Source organism: Ovis aries, chromosome 19 (genome assembly GCF_016772045.2).
Source record: "Ovis aries strain OAR_USU_Benz2616 breed Rambouillet chromosome 19, ARS-UI_Ramb_v3.0, whole genome shotgun sequence".
Lineage (NCBI taxonomy): Eukaryota > Metazoa > Chordata > Mammalia > Artiodactyla > Bovidae > Ovis > Ovis aries.
Window position 1 is genome coordinate 16,761,095 of NC_056072.1, and position 22,622 is coordinate 16,783,716.

At 42.4% G+C, this 22,622-nt stretch overlaps 1 protein-coding gene and 1 long non-coding RNA gene across 2 annotated transcripts; one reads left to right on the forward strand and one right to left on the reverse strand.

Annotated features, from left to right (window-relative positions):
• Positions 1–28: 28 nt before the first annotated feature.
• On the forward strand, positions 29–17,025 carry EMC3 (ER membrane protein complex subunit 3). The gene is made up of 8 exons (XM_004018276.6): positions 29–360; positions 4,798–4,855; positions 5,192–5,285; positions 6,677–6,781; positions 7,500–7,581; positions 9,572–9,651; positions 10,424–10,506; positions 14,114–17,025. The coding sequence occupies exons 1-8, from the start codon at positions 206–208 to the stop codon at positions 14,240–14,242; spliced, it is 786 nt and encodes a 261-aa protein (XP_004018325.1). The 5' UTR covers positions 29–205; the 3' UTR covers positions 14,243–17,025.
• LOC121817296 (uncharacterized) lies at positions 625–19,114 on the reverse strand. Its single transcript, XR_006057148.2, has 3 exons — positions 18,814–19,114; positions 18,162–18,359; positions 625–5,790 (listed from the first exon to the last, which is right to left on the reverse strand). It is a non-coding gene; the product is annotated as an uncharacterized LOC121817296 (long non-coding RNA).
• Between the last annotated feature and the right edge of the window lie 3,508 nt (positions 19,115–22,622).

Here is a 22,622-nt window from a genome sequence, read left to right on the forward strand (position 1 = left end):
CCTCGCCGTGACGTGAAACGTCCGCGCCGGAAGTGGGCGGCCCGGCGGCCCGGCTTGGGGCAGGACTCAAGGGACGCCGCCTTAGGGCCCGGGGCTCACCTGGCTGAGGGCGGTGAGAAGGCCCAGAGGCGGCCTCAGCTAGGACCCGTTGTCCCGACGAAAAGAAACCCGGTTACACTCGGCCGGGAGCCCACTCTCTGTGAAGATGGCGGGGCCGGAGCTGTTGCTTGACTCCAACATCCGTCTCTGGGTGGTCCTGCCCATCGTTATCATCACCTTCTTCGTGGGCATGATCCGCCACTACGTGTCCATCCTGCTGCAGAGCGACAAGAAGCTCACCCAGGAACAAGTCTCCGACAGGTCAGCGCCCTCCCCTCTCCGGCAGTCTCACTCTCTCGTGACCTTGGGCAAGAAAGTCAGTTTGCCCGGCTACATCAGGCCCCCACTAGCTGAGTTTCCTTGGCTGAGTTACCCCTGTGTTTCACTTGTTCATCTGCGAAATGGGGATGATAACAGGACATGCCTCATAGAGTAGGAGTGGAGACTAAATTTTAGATGATGTCTGTAAAACATTCCTCTAGATACAATATGTTTCCTTGAGCCTAAATGATCACAAATGGGACATTTGGTTTCATAAATTAAGGTTTTGCTGCCTCAGACAGAGGTTACTAAAATTTTTCTAAAATGTGTTAAACCAAAATTAAGAAATATATAAATGAAAAAACATTAGACCATATTTGGGAATAGAATAAATGTAAAAAGTGACTCTCAAGCTTGTAGAATATAGTGACTTTTCGGAAAGGAAAAACAAATAGATGTTTAAGAATGTGAAACTCCGGTTTGAAAAATACTGACTTTGAAAACTCAAGTTTTATTTTAGGAAAATGTTTTTCACTTGCAAATTACAACTGCAGAAGATAAGCTTTACCTTTATCACCAGTTGCGTCGTGCTTCATCGAGCAGGGACTTAGTTTTAGATAATAATAGAAAAAAATACAAAATTCAAAAATTCTTGTAGAATTCGCAGACCTTAAGAGAAACTGAGTATTTAAAATATATAGGATAATTTAAGTTGGCCTTATTTCAGGGTTTAAATGCCTCACATGATTTTCAACCTCACTTCTGCAAAATTGCTCAGCAGAATAGAGAACTATCTGAATTTCTGTTCAGCCTGTGGAAGTCCTGAATTCTCTATAGGAAACAAAGTTTTTTTGACGACTTACCATGTGCCCTGCACTGTTCTGTATGCTAGGAGGTACAAAATATGACAAGACCCTACTCTCAGAGAGTTTCAGTCCAAGTGATAAAACATGCAAAGGGAAAATAGGAAATACTATTATTTTAGTGCGCAGAGTACGCTAAGTATAGTGGTAATCACCTTAAGTGACATATGTGAAGAATTGAGCTTAAAATCCTTTAATATTTGCTTTTTGCTCTTTAAAAAACTGTGGTTAAATACATATAAAATTTTCCACTTTCTTTTTTTCTCTTTTTAAAATTTAATTTAATTTATTTTGGCTGTGCTGAGTCTTCATTATTGCACGGGCTTTTCTCTAGTTGCAGCAAACAGCTACTCTCTACTTGCGGTCCGCAGGCCTCTCACTGTGGCAGCCTCTCTTGTTGCGGAAGACTGGCTCTACGTGGGCCAGTAGTTGTGGCACACAGGTTTAGTTGCTCTGCAGCGTGTGGGATCTTCCCCAACCAGACTGAACCCATGTGTCCTGCATTGGCAGGCAGGTTCTTTACCACTGAGACACCAGGGAAGCCCCACTTTGACTGTTTTATTTAAGCGTGCAGTTCAGTGCCATTAAGTACATTCACCGTGTGCAGCGGCCACCACTGTACGCTTCCACAGTATTTTCCTGAGCCCTAGCAGAAACTCTGAGCCTGTTAAATAATAATTCATTTCCTTCTCTCCCAACTCCTGAGACCCACCATTCTACTTCATCTCTAGGTACTTCATTAAGTGGAATCATACAGTATTTGTCCTTTTGGGTCTGCCTCTTTTTATTTTGTATAATGTATTCATGGTTTGTCCACATTGTTGCAGGTGAATGGATTTCCTTCTTTTTCGTGGCTGAATTAATATTCCGGTGTGTGTGTCTACCCATAAATCATGTTGTCTTCATCCTTTCAGGATTTTTTAAAATCATTGTTTATTTGGGGTTGTGCTGGGTGTTCTTTGCTGTGTGCAGACTCTCTCTGTGTGCAGAGAGTGAGGGCTGCTGTTGAGTTGTGATGCGTGGGCTCCTCCTTGCTGTGGCTGCTCTTGTTGCAGGGCACCGGCTCCAGAGCACTCAGGCTCGGGAGTTGCGGCACTTGGGCTGTAGAGCTCATGGGTTTCAGCAGCTGTGCTGCACAGGCTTAGCTCCCCATGGCATGTGGAATCTTCCTGGACCAGGGATCGAACCCATGTCCCCTGCACTGGCAGACAGATTCTTAACCGCTGGACCACTGGGGAAGTTCTTGGGTTGTTTCTATATCTGCCTATTGTGACTAATACTGCAATGAACACAGGGTTGCATACATATGTATACATATATATATAGATGTATATATAGTGTGATTCTATTTTTATTTTTTTGAAGAACCTCCATATTGTTTTTCATAAAGGTTGTACCAATTTACTGACCCACCAACAGGGGTTTCCTTTCCTTCCTCCTTTTGCTTTTAAGATAAAAGATTACAATACAGTGGAACCCTTAAAAAGAAAGGAATCATGTCACATGGTTACAACACAGATGAACCTTAAGAATATGAGGCTAAACTAAAGAGACCAGATACAGAAAGGTAATATCTGTATGATTCCACTTATATGAAGTATCTAAAATAGTCAAATTCACAGGAACACAAAGTAGAATGGCGGTTACTAGGGGCTGGGAGATGGGGAATGGGGATGTTATTGTGCAATGAGAACAGAGTTTCAGGTTTGCAGGATGAAAAAGTTCCGGAGATCTGTTTCACAACAGTGTGAATATGCTCAACGCTACTGAAGTGTGTGCTTAAATGTGGTTAAGATGGTAAATTTTATGTTAATGTTTTTCACCACAATTTTTTAAAAATAGCGCGGAGCCTCTCTTACATAGTCTAGCTCTCGCCAAGCTCTCAAGCCTTGTCTCACCATGTTTCTATAGTCCTCTTTCTCCCAGCCACAGCGCGTTTCCCCTTGTCCTCAGAGACAGCAGTGCTTGCTGCTGCTTCAGGGCTTTTGCCCATGCTCCAGCTCTTTGCCAAGGTTTTCTCTACCTGTCCTTAAGATTTCTGCTTAATCATACCCCCTCAGGAAAGCTTTCTCCAAGACCTTGACTTCTTAGACTCAGTCACATCCCCCTGTTAACACACTCAGATTATCTGTCTCTCTTTCCTGGTATATAACAGATGGATTTGACATTTATTCCTGTGGTTATTTGATTACTGTTTTTCTCCCCTACTAGACTTTAACCTTCTTGGGATACTTGCCTCTTTTTTTTGGCCACAGCAGGCAGGATCCCTGAGGAGGGATCCAGCCCATGCCTCCTGCAGTAGGAGAGCAGATTCTTAACCACCAGACCCCCAGGGAACTCCAAGATTCTTGCTTTTGGATCACTGTTGTTCATGTCACCTAACATGGCACCCAGAAGCTCGAGAAGTATTTGTTCAATGAGAATAAGCCTGTTATTGTGTACAGTATGAATGGAGGCGTAGGAAATTTAAGAGACTCACCCAGGATCACATAGTTAACAAGTGGCAGAGCCAATATTTGAACCCATCTGTCCAACTCCAGAGCTTAAAGTTTTACTCATTATTCTAGGCCCAGTGCTGCTTAAAGCTGTCCGAGGTAAAGGACCAGTTTGGGTTTTTGAATGTTCAGTCTGTCACAGACTGGTGCTTTGGTAAAAATTTTTTGATCACATATTTGAATGTTTGGACAATGTCAGATTACTATAAAAGTTTCTAAGCCTTTAGTCTCTGTGTCTGTTCTCACCTCACCACAGACCAGCATTGCGACACAGGCCACATTATGAATAGCTTTAGTCTAGCTCCCAGGGAATGGAACATATCACCTCTCAACTCTTCAGGCTTGTGTCTACAGCATTTTGTTTTGTTTTAGTTTTCAAGAAGGATTTCCATTAAGGAGGTTTTTTTCTCCCCTCATGAAAACAACTTTTGAAAACCTAGAAAAATTAGCATTTTCATCTCTTCTGTCTGACGTTTGTTCTAACACTGCCCACTTGGTACACTTTGTTATCTGTAAGGATCAACTATGTTCAAATATCACCAGATAACTTCATTTGTTAATTCAGTAAGTATCTACTGAGAGCTTACCAACATCTGCCTGCACCCTGGGTAGAATTTGTATTTGTTGTCTGTCAGGTAACAACCCTGTCAAGCCCTGTAATCATTTCTCTGGTTTTGCTTTGTTTTTAAACTTCCTTCTTTTATCCTCACCCTTCCTCCCTTCTGCCCCCAGGTCTTTTGAGTAGCATCCAACTGCTACTGTTTTTACTTAGAGAAAAGTTCCTCCTTAGCTCATTATAATGTAACAAAAAGCGTAATGTCCCAAATGTGCCTTCCTCAGAAATCTTTGTTCAGAAAGAGTCACTCCTGAAAACTTTGGAAAGCTGAGTATTGGGTTAAGTATGTCCTGTTGGTTTTAAGGACACTTGTATTTTGAAAAGTTTCCGCACAGAGCTATTGCCAAATAGGCCTTCTCTTGTGTTTAAATAGGTTTTCTACTTTATTCTCTCATTTTCTTCTAGAGTTTCACTTTTAAAAATCTCATTGTCTTGGTTTGTTTGTTTTTTTTTTTCCCTTCAGTCAAGTCCTAATTCGAAGCAGAGTCCTCAGGGAAAATGGAAAATACATTCCCAAACAGGTACTCATTTATCTTTTATTACAAGCTCCACGATTCACTGTGAGGACAGTAGATAGCTGAATGTTTTATAAGGGGACTCTTCGGGGAGAGCTGAAGGCAGGCAAGTCAGTAATTAAGCTGTGGCCTAGCGGTGTTTGCTGTCATCATGACCTTGCTCTTCTTGGGAAATTGTTTTCAAATGTGGCTCAGCTAAAGTGTCAGATCGGCTGCCAAGTAGGCTGCCAGCTCTGAGTGTGATAGCATATTCCAAGGGCCTTCTGACTAAACCTCTGGGGAATAATTTGACAATGTTCTATGTCACAGTTTTAAGACTTAAAAAGTTCTTTTTTCTACTAGTCTTTCCTGACACGAAAGTATTACTTCAACAACCCAGAGGATGGATTTTTCAAAAAAACAAAAAGGAAGGTTGTGCCGCCTTCTCCTATGACTGGTATGTTTATTCCCCTCTCTTATCTTTAAGGAAGATTTTTAACATGATGGTGGGATGAGCAGGGAGGATGTCCTTTTATTTGAAATTTAAATAGTATAAGACAGTAATCTGAGGGAATTCAGGGATCATCGGATACAGGGATCTACAAAGGGGGGATTCTCTTTTTCAAATAAATTTTATACCTTGGGAACTCCAGGGTATAAAGTGGAATTAAAAGCAAGACCTCTTGGCTAAGGGGTCGGGGAATAGGGCCATTATCCCCAGGTGTCTCCCCTTTGCTGTTCCTTGGGACCCAGGGCTCTGAGGGGCACAGCTGGAAGGCATTCCAGTCCCAGGTCCCACCCAGTGCAGTCCTGTTGCTGGCAGATGACCCCCAGATTCTGCCTAAATGCTTCCCTCGGTGATTCGTTTCTTTGTCAGACATGACTGCTTGCTTGCCCTCTATAGTTTTTCCTCTAACAGAGTTCTTGCTTCCTCTGATCCCAGTCATGTGAAAACACAGCATCTTTAAAGTAAAACAAAAGTAATATATTATTTGGTTTTACTTATTCATTTATTTCAGTACCTATTACTTTAGGTTAGATAACCAGTATCATAATCCCAGACAGAAGGTACTGGAATAATAAGTCTTTTAGCAAACCTACAAGAAACAAAAGACCAATAAGTATATGGAAAGATACTTGACATCACAAAATCAGTGGAATGCAAATTAAAACACAGTGTCCTTTTTAACCCATTAAATTAGACAAGATTGAAAAGCTTGACCAAAGCTGCTACTGTCAAGGTCATGGAAAGTGAAGTCCTCTTACTGTTGTTGAAAGTCAGTTTTAAATGGTCAAACCCCTTGGCCCAGAAATTCTAAGAGTTTCTCTCATAGAAACACACAAATTTGCAGATTTGTGTACAAGGAAGTTGTTTGCAACTTTTTTTTTTTTTTTTTGCCAATAATCTATAGATCTAGCCAGAAGTGATGAGTGTGACCACAGTGGATGCCTATGCAGACATTAAAAATAATGAGCCATATATACCAATATGGAAATATAATATATCATAATATGTTAAATTTTTAAATTAGAAAGCAGAATAGTAAGCATAGTATCCCTTCATGTATATATATATACAGAAAGAAACCATTGTGTGTATATACATGTATAGGTATATATGTACGTTTATATTGACATATAAAGATAGAAGAATAGACAGCAGTTAAAAGTGTTTAGACAGTAGGCAGAGGAACTGTCCACATCCTGTGTTTCTATGTTGTTTGAATTTTTTACAGTGAACTTGTATTAATTTTATCAAGTAAATTAAAGAGTTACAGAAAGCAAGGAATAAATCCAATCCTTGCCTTATGGTAACAGCTTCTTGAGTTGCTTGTTTTTCTGTCTTAGATCCCACCATGCTCACAGACATGATGAAAGGCAACGTCACCAACGTCCTGCCTATGATTCTTATTGGTGGATGGATCAACATGACGTTTTCAGGCTTTGTCACAAGTAAGTTACAGACTCAGAAGACTTCAGGTTTATTTCATCTTTGACCCTTTCCCATGACCCTACTCAGAAATCCAGGTGCTGCTGACAGAGTACTGTCCCGGGTCCTGTGTTCTCGAGTGGAAACTGGTAACAGCTCTTGAACAAAAAAACCAATCATGCTCTAGTTCCACAGCTCTTACCAAAGCGTCCATGCAGTCATGACAGGGATGCTCTTTTACTAAGGGACTTGAGCGAGCGGCTTCTAATTTGTATCCAAATCTAGTTCTGTGTCCTAGTGAGGTGGGAGGACGGGAAGCCTCTTTCTGTCTTGACTTCAGTTTTGAGGTGTTGGGGTCAGTTGTTTGTCAATTTGTTTGCGACCCGCTTTGATTTAAACGAACTTGGTGTCTCAGTAATGTAGTTCTTTGTGCGTATATATTCCACTTCGGGTTTAACAGACTAGTGCTGGTTTCTTTTCCAGATTTTGGGGCACAGCTCAGTTTAAGCCCCTACTTCTTAAATACTAGAGAATCTGGTGTTGTTCAAAGAACTAGAATAGAGTGACTTTTGAGGGTTAATTCTTCAAAAAGTGGCATAAGCCTCTTTGTGGAAATAAGTTTCTAAACACTCTATGGTACAGAGTTCCCATCTCCTCAGGGAAATATGTGCATCACACTTATTACACTGTTTTCCAGAGGAAGCTGGGCATGGTTCTGAACTTTTTCTTTCTTTTCTGCAGCCAAGGTCCCATTTCCACTGACCCTCCGTTTTAAGCCTATGCTACAGCAAGGAATTGAACTACTTACGTTAGATGCCTCCTGGTAAGGACTTTCTTCTATTGAGTAAAAACACCAACCAAAATCTAAAACAGGGATCTCTTAAACAACAGGATTTCCAGTTTGCCTGCTTCACTGGAATAGGTTTTTGGAGTTTTTCCCACTGAAACTCCACTCAGAATGCCACAGATTATGGTAACTTTTACATGAGTTTTCTTGCAAAAGGAGAGAATGTATCAAGCTCTTTCCCCTTGGGTCTCAGGAGCTCAAAAAAGTAGATGTGTCCACCCCAAAAAAGGTAAAGACAAGAACTCTGACCAAAGCAGACTTTTTAACAAGAAATGCTCTGGAGCTTATGGAAGTGGATGATGGTATTATTTGTTTCAAAATACATGACTTCCAAAAACAACATTAATTCTTTTCACTGGTACCAGTCACTGTGCTAGATACATTCCATATATTACTTTATTCTCATAGCAACCCTATGAAGTGGAGCCATTGAGATTTGACCCCAAGTCTGTCCAAATCCAGCACGTCTGTCTTATTTACTGTTCTGTTTTTTATATCAGAATAATAAAACCCCAAGTATGAAGAGCTCTTAGGACAGTGCTACAGCCTCAGGAACACAGTAGTGCTTCTTCATGTGGTCTCTCCAAGGTTATTTTGTCTGGCTTCCCAGAGACTAGCATCTAATGGAAACCAGACAGGGACTTCCTTAGTGGTCCAGTGGTTAAGAGTCCACCTTCCAATGCAGGGGTCACGGGTTCAGTCCCTTGTCAGGGAACTAGGTTCCCACGTGCGGCAGGGCAACGAGGCCAGCACACCATAACTCGAGAAGCCTGCACACCACAACGAAGACCCAGCGGAGCCAAAATAAAATTGAGTAGGCTAGAATAAAATAAAATAGCCAGACAGTAGGAGGAGGAGAATGGGCAATGGGGGTCACCACTGCTGATCATGACTGACTCCCCAGTTGGAGCAGCCTGTGGTTGTTTGGGAGGGACACGATAGACCCGGCGCTGGGAGAGTCTTGGCCGTGCACACTTCCCCCAGAGGAGAAAAGCTATACTTACTACAAGTAGCACGACTGTTCAGCTTTGACCTTCCAGTCTCCTGTGGGCTAAACACAAACTTCATGGGGTGGAGAAAAGCTGTTTTATCTTTTCTCAGCACCTGGACAAGTATGTTTCTGACATGCTTGTGTGGACAAAGGAGCCTGGAACCACATATGAACTAGCTTACCAATCTGAAGGATTATGTACAGATAAGTGTGACCCAAGTATTGGAATAAAGTGTGGGTCCTTTCCCTCTGTATCATTTCTGACACACGTTTTAGTTTTTTATTATATGCAAGCATATTAACTTCATTGGGGCAAGGTGGGAAACCTAACCTAAGGAGAACTTTAGGATATAGTTCAAAACTTGAAATGGCTTTTCCAATCACTACAGTCTTCAATATGAAGCCTGCTGACACTTGTGGTTTCTTTAGAGAATGGGATTCAAGACAGGCGGCCTCTTTCCCTTTCAATTTATATCTTACATACTTCAGTATTATTTGCGTGTATTATACACATCAATAACAAGTGTGTGTTGTTGTCATGATTACAAATAATAAATGGTTTGAAAACCCACTATGTAAGCAGGATAATTAAACAAAACTTGTATTCCCTGATAAAATGAAGCCTGCCAGGTGTGAGTTCAGTTCCTGCTACTGAATGCCAAAGAAGGAGCCGTTAACCTCCATATATTACGTCATTTTACTCTCTTGGCAACATCTCTGAAGTGAGCGGAAAAATTGAGGTTTGACCCAAGTCTGTCCACAAGGCTCAGCTGTTCGCCTGCAGAGAGCTATAACTATTAATATTTGTAACATGGCCTTCACAACGTGTGTTTCTTCTTTGGCTGTGCTCTGGATGACTATTGGCTGACCCCAGGAGATTCCTTTTACATACTCTGAACAACTTTGGGTGGGAGAAATGTATGAACTAGTTTATTCTGAAATAACTACCTGCATTGTTTCACTTTTGCTTCCTAGGGTGAGTTCTGCATCCTGGTATTTCCTCAACGTCTTTGGGCTTCGGAGCATCTACTCTCTGATTTTGGGCCAAGATAATGGTAAGAGGCAATTACTTCAATAGCTGAGTCGTTCGTACCGGGGCCAGAGTGATTATGCAGGTTGTGCTGTATTGAACTGAGTGAAATATAGTGCTTCATTCCCTAAACTTATTCCTAAGTATCTGAGGTACTCTGAAAGAGTCTTAAACATCCCAAGGTCAGACTGAAGATCTGAATTCTCCTCATTAATCACGGGGACAGTATTTAGTTATGCAGAGTCTGATACCCTCCTATGAGGGATCCAGCACCAGCAATGTAAGCCTGAAGCTGAGAGAAGGCTGGCTTGATCAGTTCGCCCATTGACTAGAGACCAGTACCAGTCCTGGCTCTCTTACTTAAATAGCTGGGACCCTGGGCAAGTTACTGAACCACAGCAGTCCTCTGTTTGCCTACCTGTAAAATAGGGACCTTAATAACTGACTTCTGGGTTTGTTGTGAGGAGTAGATAAGGTAGATACATGGAGCACTTAGTGAAGTACCTGGCATGTTGATGTTGCTCAGTAACTCATAGCTATTGCTCCTGTTATTTAAATTTGAAATAAAGTTTAGAGCTTTTAGTTAATCTTCTTTCTCCTGCTGTTATCACATCCATTTTTCGCAAGAGGTAAAGGGACTTTCACAAAGTGTGTGACAAGGCCAGTCAGTGAACTGTCCCATGGTCCTCTAACCCACTGCCAAGCATCTGTAAGTGCTGTGTGAGAACCATTCTTCCCTGGGGGTCCTGGGTGCCTGCTGTGCCCTGGCACTCACTGGGGTGTGTCTTACTCTGCAGCTGCTGACCAGTCACGGATGATGCAGGAGCAGATGACTGGCGCAGCCATGGCCATGCCCGCAGACACCAACAAAGCTTTTAAGGTACACTCACTTCTCTCCCCAGCTTCACTGAAGCTCAGAGGTGTTACCAGAGTTACTTTTAAAGATGAATTCCCTTAAGTGAGTGTGGTATATCTATGGTTCCATCATTTTAAGTTCAGCAAAAATGTATTTTCATTTACATGTCTCTTATTCCAGAGACAGAATCATCTGATAAGTAAGTTAGAGATTCTTGGTACTTTTGGTGGTTTTTAAATGCTCACCCAGTTTAATCCATAGTGTAAATGAAGTTATAAAAATAGCCCAGTCAGAGATGCCAGGTAGACATTTGGAATATTTTGAATTTTTTTGGACCCTGATATAAATTTCATTCAGTAAAATCTAAATTGGGATACCTTGGCAGTCTAGTGGTTAGAACTCCACACTCTTTTAACTGCTGGGGACCCAGGTTCAATCCCTGGTGGAGGACCTAAGATCCCACAGGCCATGTGGCTTGCCCCCCCCCAAAAAATCTTAAATTATTTGAGCCTTTCACACAATGATTCTTGAATTTGTAAAATCCAATAAAATTTTACACAGCAAAATCTCACTAATTTTTCATGATGAAAACTAGAAATAGAGAGGAATTTGCTCATCTTGATGAAAGATACCTATGAAAGACCCACAGTTAGCATACTTATACTGGAAGCTTTGCCCCTAAGGGTAGGACAAGACAAAAGATGTCCACTATGACCACTTCTATTCAGCATTATTCTAGATGTTCTAGCCAGGGCAGTTAGGCGAGAAAAAGAAATAAAAAGCATCTAGATTAGAAAGGAAGAGTAGGGACTTCCCTGGTGGTCCAGTGGTTAAGAATCTGCCTTCCAGTGCAGGGGACTTGGGTTTGATCCCTGGTTAGGGAACTAGGATCCCACAGGGCAGCTAAGCCCACATGCTGCAACTAGAGAGGCCCGTGGATCGCAGTGAAGACACAGTGCAGCCAAAATTTAAAAAAAAAAAAAGTTTTAGAAGTAAAACTGTCTTTGTTTGCAAGTAATGTGGTCTTTTATATAGAATATTCTAAAAGGAATCCACAAAAAAGCTATTACATGTAATACATTCAGCAAGGTTTTCAGATATCAGTCATAGCTCTACACACTGGTAATAAAGAATCTGAAAAATAGAAATTAAGAACATCATTCCATTTATAATAGTATCAAAAAGGATAAGAATAAATTTAACAAAACAGCAAGATTTGTACCATGAAAACTGCGAAATATTGCTGAAAGAAACTAAAGAAGCCCTAAATAAATGCAAATATATCCATGTACATATTATTTTGACTTACTGTTATCAGGATGGCAGTACTCCTTGATCTGTTGATCTACAGACTCAAAATGCCACCAGCTTTTCTTGCGCAAACTGGCAGTCTGATCCAGAAGATAATATGGAAGTGAAAGGGCTTCAGAATAGGCGAAACAGTGTTGAATAAGAACAGAGTTGGAAGGCTCAAGACTTCCTGATCTGAAAACCTACTTCTGAGCTATAGTAATCAAGACTGTGTGGGACTGCCGTATGGACAGACACGCAGATCAGTGGAACAGAACTGATACTTCATTCAGCAGGGCCTTCCCTGACGGTCCAGTGGTTAAGACTCTCTGTGCTTCCAGTGGAGGAGGCGCAGGTTTGATCCCTGACCAGGGAACTAAGATCCCATATGCTGTGCAGTGCAGCCAATAAATAAAATTTGTTTTGTTGTTAAAGAATTGAGAGTTCAGAAATAAACTCATATATGTAGATCAAATGATTTTTGAGAAAGGTGCCAAAAAAGTTCAGTGAGGGAAAGAATAGTTTTGCTGTTTATTGTGTACAGAGTTTCTGTTTCAGGGGATGAAAAATTTAGAAAAAGTTAGTGGTGATGGTTACACAACATTGTGAACCTAAAAACTGCCACCAAATTGTATACTTAACAGTGGTTACAAATGGCAGATTTTGTGTCATATGTATATTAATATTTACCACAATAAAAAACGTTTTGAATAAAAGTTTTTAAATGGGTCAAAGACCTAAACATGAGAGCTAAAACTAGAACGCTCGTAAAAGAAAACATAGGTGTAAATGTTTGTGACCTTAGATTAGGCAGTGATTTCTTGGATATGATGTCAAAAGTATAAGCAACAAAAGGAAAAATAGCTAAGTGGAACTTTGTCAAAATGAAAACTTCTGTGCTTCAAAAGACACTATTAACAAAGTGAAGCGCCAACCCATGGAATTGGAGAAAGCATCTGAAAATCATATATCTGGTAAGGGTCCAGAATAAAGAACTCTTAGAACTCGACAATAAAAACATGATCCAGTAAAAAGCTGGCAAAGGATATGAATACTCACTTCTCCAAAGAAGACGCAGATATGCAGTAAGCTAAGCACATGAAAAGATACCCAACATCAATAGTCATCGGGGGTTTTGCAAATCAAAACTTCAGTGAGATACCAATTCACACTCACTCATGTGGTTATAATAAAAAAGATGGACAATAACGAGTATCGACAAGGATGTAGAGATATTGGAACCCTCGTACATGCTGGTGATTGTCCAGCTGCTTTGGAACGCAGTTGTTAGCCTTTCTTCAAAAAATTAAACACACTTATCATATGACCCAGCAATTCTGCTCTCAGTCAAACACCCAAGAGAACTGAAAACATATTTTCACACAAAAACTGAGTACAAGAATGTTCAGAATACTACTGATAATAGTGAAAACTAGAAACAATCCAAATCTCCATCATCTGATGAACAGATAATGCAGTGTCTAGACAATGGAATGTATGCAGTGGAATATTAGCCATAAAAAAGAATGAAGTGCTGAATCATGCCACAACAGAGAGGAGCCTTAAAAACATGCTGAGAGAAGGGAACTATAACCAATACCCTGCAATAACTCTTAATGGAAAAGGATGAAAGAAAACTAAATGTATATGTATAACTGAACCACTTTGCAGTGTGGCAGAAACCAAGACAACACTGTAGATCAAGTATACGTCAACAAAATAAAAGTTTTTTTTAATGTTAAGTGAAAGAAACCAGTGACAAAAGGCCACATACTGCATCCAGAAAAGATGACAGGATTCAGCAAATGAAGTAGTAGTTGCCAGGGCTTGGGGGAGGGATAATGGGAGTGTCTGCTGTCTGATACAGAGTGTGTTTGCCATGACAGAAGTGTTCTGGAGCTACATGGTAAGTGATGGTTGCACATCCTTATGAATATACTAAAAGCCACTGAGTTGCACACATTGAAGGGATGGGTTGTGTAGATTATTATTTTTTAAAACCCATACCTGTGAGCTAACATTTATATTGCACATTAAGTTTCGTAGAGCATTTTTTTAAAGACCTACCAATTAAAGGCAAAAGTAGTCAACATTAATAGAATACTTGGGAAATGTAGTGAGTTGCCAGCTCCAGGGACCTGAACAGATTGTTTCTTTCTTAGCCTAGTCTCTTGTCTGTAACTTAGGGGCGCGGGAGGGTGAGGGCGCCGCAGGAGCTGCCTCATAGGACTGAGTGAGGGTCACGTGTGCAGAGCTCGATCCTGCTCCAGGCCCGAGCACGTCAGCACTGCTCCTATAACAGCCCTTCCCTCCCTGCCCCCATGTTTCTCTTCCTTTGCAGACAGAGTGGGAAGCTCTGGAACTGACGGATCACCAATGGGCACTGGATGACGTCGAAGAGGAGCTCATGGCCAAAGACCTCCATTTCGAAGGCATGTTCAAAAAGGAATTACAGACCTCTATTTTTTGAAGACCAAGCAGGGGCTAGCTGTGTCTGGAACTTGGAGTCGCGCTTAACCTTATAACTTTGATTTGAGCTGGAGCCTCTTGGAATGAAAAGGGGGTGCCTGAGCTGGCGGGGGTGCAGCAAGGATTGTTCTTATCTGAGGCAGGCTCCCCCTCATGTTTGAACCCAGAGGAAACATGAGGAGTGTATGCTGGGTGACTTGCCCAGAAACAGCTATTTTTTTAATATTTTAAATGTTCCTTCTGGTGACTCTAGTAATAAAAGTAAGAGAAAGGGGGGACACTCAAGCTAGTGATAATATTAAAAAACAGCAAAAATTCAGTCTATGGAAAAAGCATTGTTAATTAAACCTAATTATTACGTGCAGTCATTCTGACATTTAAACCTTAGTAAACTCTGTTTTCTTGGAATCCATCCACCCGGCATTTCACCTTTAATTTTTTTGTTAGTAAGCTTCCCTTTCACAAATAATACATTTTCATTGTTGAAAATTTAGGACCAATGGATAGACAAAATGAAACTCTCTGTGTTGTTCATTTTGTGCCTGCAAATGATATGAAAAGCAAATGTGTCAAAACCTTACTCGAGCTCTTTTTCAGAGTCAATACCCAGGGCCAGGACAGACTTAGCAAACCTTCTGTCTGTTTTAATACTATCAAGTAAAAATTGGTGACCCTGAGACACTGCCAGATTCTCAAATGCCTTTGGGATCCTCGCAGACTTCAGCAGTTAAATAGTGTGAGGTCTTGATCTGGCATTCATGATATATTAAACCCATTGTCAAATCAGTAGAGCTGTTCTATACATGGCTACTCCACTGAACGAAAGACCCCGTGTCCAAGTTATTCTGGATGAGAGAGAGCTTACATATGGCTGTAAGGAGGGAGAGAGGGCGATTGCTGGCAGACACAGAGGTAAGGGTTGCCCAGGAAGAATTCTGTCTGGATTAACTGTCCCAGGAAGGTGGCAGAGGGCCTTTTCGGTACCAAGAGGTGAATGTAATCTACACGTTGAATGTTGTAATCAAGAACAAACAGCTCGACTCTACAAATTAAATCATTCTGTTTTCCTGTCTTTGCCTGTAAAAACATTACCTCTGTGGGTCACTCACAGCCTTCTGCCAACAGTTATGAATGTGTATTGTGGACCAGTGCTGGAGAGTCTAAAATGGAAAAATGGGACTCTTGTCCTCAGGAACTCATAAGAGAGACACATGAGAAATTGTTCCTAATCATTCGTTGGGTCACAGTACCTCTTTGAGAATCTGATGGATGCTCTGACCCTGCCCTCCAGAGTAACAGACATGGGCACAGACCTCTGGGGTAAGTTGGGTGGGTAAAATGTGTGAGACTGTTCCCACCCATCATGGTGGGTGTATGTCCTTGGCACCAGCAAGTCAAAGGGAAAAGCCAAGTTTGTCTTGGCAAGGTCTTTTCAGAACTAGCACACAAGTTCAAGGAGCACTGCTTATTATGTCTGCTTCTTGGAGTTTGATTTGGATCAGCCTTCTGGGTGAGCTTTACCATCAACCTGGACTTAGCACCCAAAACCATTTAGGGCAACCTGAAATGTCTACTTACTGATAATGGTGGTATGAAAGGCACCTTGCATGGAAGGCTAAAGATGGACAGTCAGTGGCAAAACACAGCTCGGAAAAATGATGATGACTTGGATTGGAGGACAGCAGGTAGACCTGTGCTCAGAGGCAGAAGCCAGTGCGGTTCCCCTGTGGCGTCTGAGGCGCCTGATGGGCGTGCTATATGTGGGAGACATGGGTTACTATGTGAGGAATCTTGCAGTGGCAACTGACAGAACTCAATCTGGGTTAAGCAGTTTTCTTTCTTTTCTTAATGAATGTAAATTAGTTCAAAAACTAAAATGTCCAGTGGTCAGTTACTTCAGTGTAGCTGGAGCCGGGGCCTCAAATGATACCATCCAGACTTGGTTGCTTTCTCAAGTCTGCTTTTTTCTGTTCTCAGGTGTTTTATCTTCTCACGGAGACACCAGATTCGTAACCGCAGTGAAAAGCACCCCTGGGAATTCCCTGGCGGTCTAGTGGCTAAGACTGTATGCTCCCAATGCAGGGGGGCCCAGTTTCAATCCCTGGTCAGGGAACTAGATCCCATGCCACAGTACACACCTCAGCTAAAGATCCCATGTGCTACAAGTAGGTCCCAATGCAGCCGAATAAAAAAATACACAAAAAAGACCTGATGCGATGAGGCAAGGCCAGATGGCAGAGAGCTGCTAAGTCACCCTTCAGACACGCACTTGGTCCTGATGTTACTTCAGGAACCTTTGGGAGGGACTGGTGGGAAGGGGTTTGCTGCTGGGGTGGAGTTGAGGCCGTCAAGATGATTAGCCCCCCTTTTCTTGCTCTGCCTCGGTGTGGCTGTGCGGAAGGCACTTTCCCTCTCTGGGCCTCAGTCTCCCCACTCACCACCCTGTTACTCTCCGCTTCTATCCCATCCATTCCTTTCCCAGCCCAGATCTACAGCCACTGTGGAAAACAGTCTGGCAGTTCCTCTAAAGCTCAAACAAAGTTTCCATATGATCCAGCAATTCCACTCCTAGACAATAGCCCAAGAGAAATGAGTACATATATGTCCACACAAAAACTTGTACACAAACACAGCATTATTCATAACCACCACGAAGTGGAAACAACCCAAATAGCCATCAACCGCGTGTAATCATGTATATAACTGAATCACTGTGCTTCACACCTGAAACTAATACCACGTTGTAAGTCAACCATACTTCAGTAATAAAAGATAATGATAAAATGTTTTGTACTGGTGATAGTTACACAACCTTGTGACTATAATAAAAACCACTGAATAGAACACCTTAAATAGGTGAATTATATCCTATTAAGTGAGGGTACGTCCCTGGCTGTTGACATCAAGATCTCTCAAGGTCATGGCTATGAGGGGCTCTTGGAGACTATCCAGGATGTACGAGGAGGGCGTGGAAGAGACATCTGTGAATGCGGGGTGCAGAGGGGTGTCGGGCATGCCAGCATGTCCCTGAGCCTCTCCTGTGCTTTAACATCAGCCCTGGCAGCCCTCCTCCTGACCCTGTGCTCACCCTGGTCCCACCATCCCCATTTCCCAGGCTCTGGAGGAGCCTGGGAAGGTCAGCGGGCTTCAGAAACCCGAGTTCTATATCCGTGTACTAGACACAAAATGGGCTAGTGTTCAATACGTAAAAGGTTTTATTTCTACAAGCAGCTCACCAGTTCCACAGCCAACCCTGTGCAATCTTTTCGTTCCTTCCATTTCTTTGTGAATTTCTTTTTTGTCTTAAAATTTTTACTATGAAAAATTTCAACCACACACAAGAGCGGAGAGGATAGTATAAGGTACCTACCCATCTCCCTTCACTGATAATGAATAATAATATTTTGCCAATCTTTCATGTATCTTCCAAGCCCATTTTTTTTTAACCTGGAGTGTTTTGACAGTAAATGTCAGATACGATACCATCTCACACATAAATATTTTAGTAAGTAGCTCTAACAGATGAGGAAATAATAAAACATAACCCATAATACCGTTATTCACCGAGTCCAAACAGGTTAATTGTTTAGTCCATGCTAAGGCCCAATCAATATTCAAATTAGCCAATTATCTTCCAATACCTTTGTGCCCTTGCTTTGTCTGGATGAGGATCTCAACAAGGACCCCGCACATGGCATTTGACTGCTATGACTCAAGTCTCTTACATTTTCCCTTCCCCCTGCTTTTTTCAAGCTGTTAGTTTGTCGAAGAAACTACGTATTTGTTATCGAAGTCTATAAACCTTTTTGAAAGTATTCTCACCTGGGATGGGAGACCAAATCTTTAGATTGTTTTTTGCTTCAAGGAAAGATTGTGGGGAATGCATAGACAATTAAGTAAATAGCCCAAGCCACACTTACCCCAGAAAAGCAGAACATCTAGCAAAGGGGTTATAATCATAGCACACTCCTGATTCAGCTTGATCATTTGTTTCGTGGTTGGACTACTGTAAATGCAGATTGATGATCTAAACAAAAGCAGCACAGGAAAATGTGGAAGGCAATATAAAAGCTAAATCTTTACGTTCCTTTGTAGTAGTCGGGAGGTAAAACCTAAAGCTGAAAAAAAAATTAGCAATATAGGTCTGACAATTAGAAAATACATATTAAAAACCAAAGAAATAATCAGAACTACCAGAAAGAGTTGAAAATAATTAGGAGTAAGAGGGAATAAAATAAAGGACAGTTGATTTTTACAGTGTGTACTGGCTCATCAGACTTATTAATAAATATATTTTTTAAAAAAATAGGGTTCATTTAGCTGGTATCCATGGAGGCTAAACTCTGAGAAAGAATGAATTAAGATTCCAGGGACCCTTGACGCTCAATGTGGGAGTGTAACTGTTCCTGCTCTCAGAGCTAAGACAGTGGCCAGACAGCACCGTCTCCCCCAGCCCCACTCCCAAGCTGCCTTTTGTTTCTCTGCTCTTTCCCACCATAGTGACTCGCCAGAACAGAAATGCCAGCCAAGTGTCCTGTCCAAGCAGGAGATTTCATCCTGGCTGTCACTCACCTTTGCCTTTTCATCCTCTCTCCCCTTCCTTGGGAGCTTCCAAGGTACTCTGGATTAGGAGCTCTCAAAGATTCCCAAAGCTGGTGGTTGGCTCTCCTTTCATCGGAGATCCCAGTCAGAGGCCTGTTTTTAATTTTAGTATATGTGCTGCCGAAGCGAGCGCCGGAGGCCTATTTTCATATTCAAACTCCTAGCACAGTAAGTGCCACCGGGAAAGCCTGCGGTTTTCATCTCTCCTCTCTCTGCGATTCTTCCAGAGGGGCAGGATAGTGTCATCACTCTTAAGATCACTGGCTCTTATGGTTTAGCTTTTTATTTGCTGTGTGACCTTGGACAAGTTACATAACCTCCCTGAGCCTGAGCTTGCTGGCTGTAAAATGGAAAGCATAATAATATATCAAGCTGTTGGCGGAGAACAGACTTGTGCACACAGTGGGGGAAGGGGAAGCTGGGACAAATTGAGAGGGTAGCATGGAAACACATACATTACCATATAAAAAATAGATAGCCAGTGGGAACTCGCTGTATGACTCAGGGAGCTCAAACTGGTGCTCTGTAACAACCTAGAGGGGTGGGATGGGGTGGGAGGCAGGTTCAAGAGAGGGGACATATGTAAGCCTATGACTGATTCATGTTGATATGGCAGAAACCAACACAATATTATAAAGCAATTGCCCTCCAATTAAAAATAATATAAGGTTATGGGGACTTCCCTAGTGGTCCAGGATTAAGAATTTACCTGCCAATGCAAGGGACACAGGTTTGATCCCTGATGTGGGAAGATTCCACATGCTGCCAGGCAGCAGAGCCTGTGTGCCACAACTACTGAGCCCACGTGCTGCAACTGCTGAAGCTCACACACCCTGGAGCCTGTGCTCCACAACAAAAGAAGGCGCTGCACTGAGAAGCGTGTGCGTCACAACTTGAGAGTCGCCCCCACTCACTGCCACGAGAATAAGACTGTGCAGCAACAAAGACCCAGCACAGCCACAAATAAACACATATTTTTTACAAGACCTAACTGGAAAAATAAATAATATATAGGGTTGTTGTCAGGACTTAGAAAGAATCATGCATGTAAGGCGTGTAGCACAGCTCCTGGCAGACGAAGAGCTTGATAAAGCTACTGACCATACCCCATATGCTATGCTTGGGATCATCCCCCACCCATCCTTGCTGTCCCAGCCTCTCCAGGATGAGGCCAGGAGCTCCTTTTAGAGCCAGAATACTCCCCACCTATAACTGGCACCCCATGCCCCCGACTTAACATTCACCTCCACCCCTAGCCAGTCTCCTCTTTCCTTTGGATCAGCTTTCATCGTGGGTTCTGGCCAAAGGGATCATAATCTCCTTGCTTGTGTCTGGAATCTCAAAGCCCCTACCAATCCACGGTTTGGAAACACAATGGGGTTCGGGCTCCAGAGGGGCAGCCAGGGAGCAGAGGCCTGATGATTCTGAGGGAACTGGGGGTTTGGGCGCTGCCAAGCCAGTGAGACTCTGCAGGGGCATGAATTGGGGTCCAAGCACACAAACCCTGCCCTCTTTGGAGGAAACTGAGGAAAGGAACCAAGCCAGCCCCGAACCTGCTGAGAGAATCTTGACATTTCCAAAGGAGACTCATCACTGAGTTCTCCCATAAGGCACTGAAAGGAGGGGCCTGGATCCCACAGCTTCCATAATGGGCCCCTAGAACAGCCCTCCCACCAAGACTGCCCCAAGGGGAAAAGTCAGAGGCCCCTCAAAGGACATGAGGATACTGTCAGAAGAGAGATCTTGGACAAAGCCAAAAAATGCCCACTATCTGTTATACGTAGAATCAGGATCTAGATAATTTCCCACAAAATCAGAACTGGCTAGATCTAACAAGATAAGCAACAAACAAATGTAGAATCCTCTAGTGAGGATCAAAACATTAACTGCGGGGATTTCCCTGGTGGTCCAGTGGTTAAGGCTGTGCACTTCTACTGCAGGGGCACAGGTTCCATCCCTGGGTGGAGAGCTAAGACCCCACATGCCATGGGATATGTCCAAGAGAAGAAAAAAGGAACCAGCTGCACACAATGAGATGGGGGAGACCTGGTCAATATTGAGAATAAAGTGATGCGGCTGCCAGAAACATTACTTCAGCATATTAATAGGTAGGGTCATATTAATAGGGGAGGTGAACATTCAGTTTTATTCTCTCAGTTCCAAGAGTCATACTTTAAAGAGAATATTGTTGACCTGGTAAGAAGCAAACAGAGGAGAGATGTCACCATGGTGAGCTCTCAGAACCTTGTCTCTCAAGGGAAGGCTAGAGAACTGGAAGGGTTTGGCCTGGAAAAGAAAATCCTAGAGAAACAACAGATGACTTTACAATCCTGAAGGGGTTCCGACAAGAAAAAATAGTAAAGCTGGTCGGATGATATGGTAAAATGGGAAAAGCCTGAACTCTCCCCCAGAGTCAGAAAAGCTAGATTCAGGCTCCGCTGTTTACCAGCTACTAGAGACTGACCACTCTTCACACTATAACATGTCAGACACATCTAAGGCCTGAGTATTGGTTTTCTGTGAGAGCTAAAGATAGGAAAACACTGGCAGATACTTCAGCTCAACCCTAGGAAGGAGTTTCTTTCTTTCTTCTAAAAATGATATTATCATTCTTACCTCTGATTACAAAAGAAATACATGGTTGTATAAAACACTGATAAACAGAAAAGCAAAATTAGGTAAAAATTATATCAACCACTATCTGCATGAGTGCTGAGTTACTCAGTCATGTCCTGGTGGTAAAGAATCTGCCTGCCAATGCAGGAGATGCAGGTTCAATTCCTGGGTTGGGAAGATCCTCTGGAGAAGGAAATGGCAACCCACTCCAGTATTCTTGCCTGGGAAATCCCATGGACAGAGGAGCCTGGCAGGCTACAGCTCATGGGGTTGCAAAGAGTCGGACACAACGGAGCACACACACACATCAATCACTATTTACCTTCTAATATTTAGGGATAGGATAGGTGGTGGACTGATTGATGGATATTAACAAAAATGGGATCATACAAGTAGTTATCTGAGAGAAATGAGAGTATCAGCACATAATAATATATATATTAGTATGTAAGGATGCTTATTGCAGTATTGTTTCTAGGGGGAAAAAAGCTGTTAATCACCTGATTACTCATCAGTAGGGGAATACTGGGACTGTCTGACAAACTGACAGAACATCCACACCATGCAAGACTTACAGCTAATTAAAAGAAAGGGCAGAGCTAGTATGTATTGCCTTCACAATGTTTCCAACATATATCTGCTTAAAACAAGGTTATGGAATAATGCACATAGTATGATCCCATTTTTGTAGAAATGCATGCACATATATATTTTTATATGATGCAAAGAAAACAGTATGATGCTAACAGTGGGTACATCTGGGGAGGGGGTGGCGCGGTAGAGCTGGAGAGACCAAAGGTAAGACAGTTCCCGTATTCTTTGAACATTTGTATGTTGCTTGAATTGGGACAATTTCAGCATATATTATAACCCAAATGACTGCGATTTAAATACATAAACAAGTCTACTCTCGACGTGTCTCCATGCCATTAAAGATCCCACATCATATTTAATGACCACATGTATTCCTTCTATGGATCTTCCTTAACGTGCTGAGCCTTACGGTGGCCACTTAATACATCAGGAACTGTCCAAAGAGGGACCTGGAGCATTCTGGCAGGCCAGCCTGAAAATGTGCAGAGACACTGACCTACCCATGCCTCGGGCAGAGATTATCTGATAGGCACACCAGTGCGTGGGCACAAAGATGTCTGCATGGGAGT

Excerpts from the sequence above, each read along its gene's own strand:
- EMC3 (XM_004018276.6), top strand. The coding sequence starts at position 206 with ATGGCGGGGCCGGAGCTGTTGCTTGACTCCAACATCCGTCTCTGGGTG. Across the intron at positions 361-4,797 it reads CAGGAACAAGTCTCCGACAG|TCAAGTCCTAATTCGAAGCA; the intron begins GTCAGCGCCCTC and ends TTTTCCCTTCAG. Across the intron at positions 4,856-5,191 it reads GAAAATACATTCCCAAACAG|TCTTTCCTGACACGAAAGTA; the intron begins GTACTCATTTAT and ends TTTTTCTACTAG.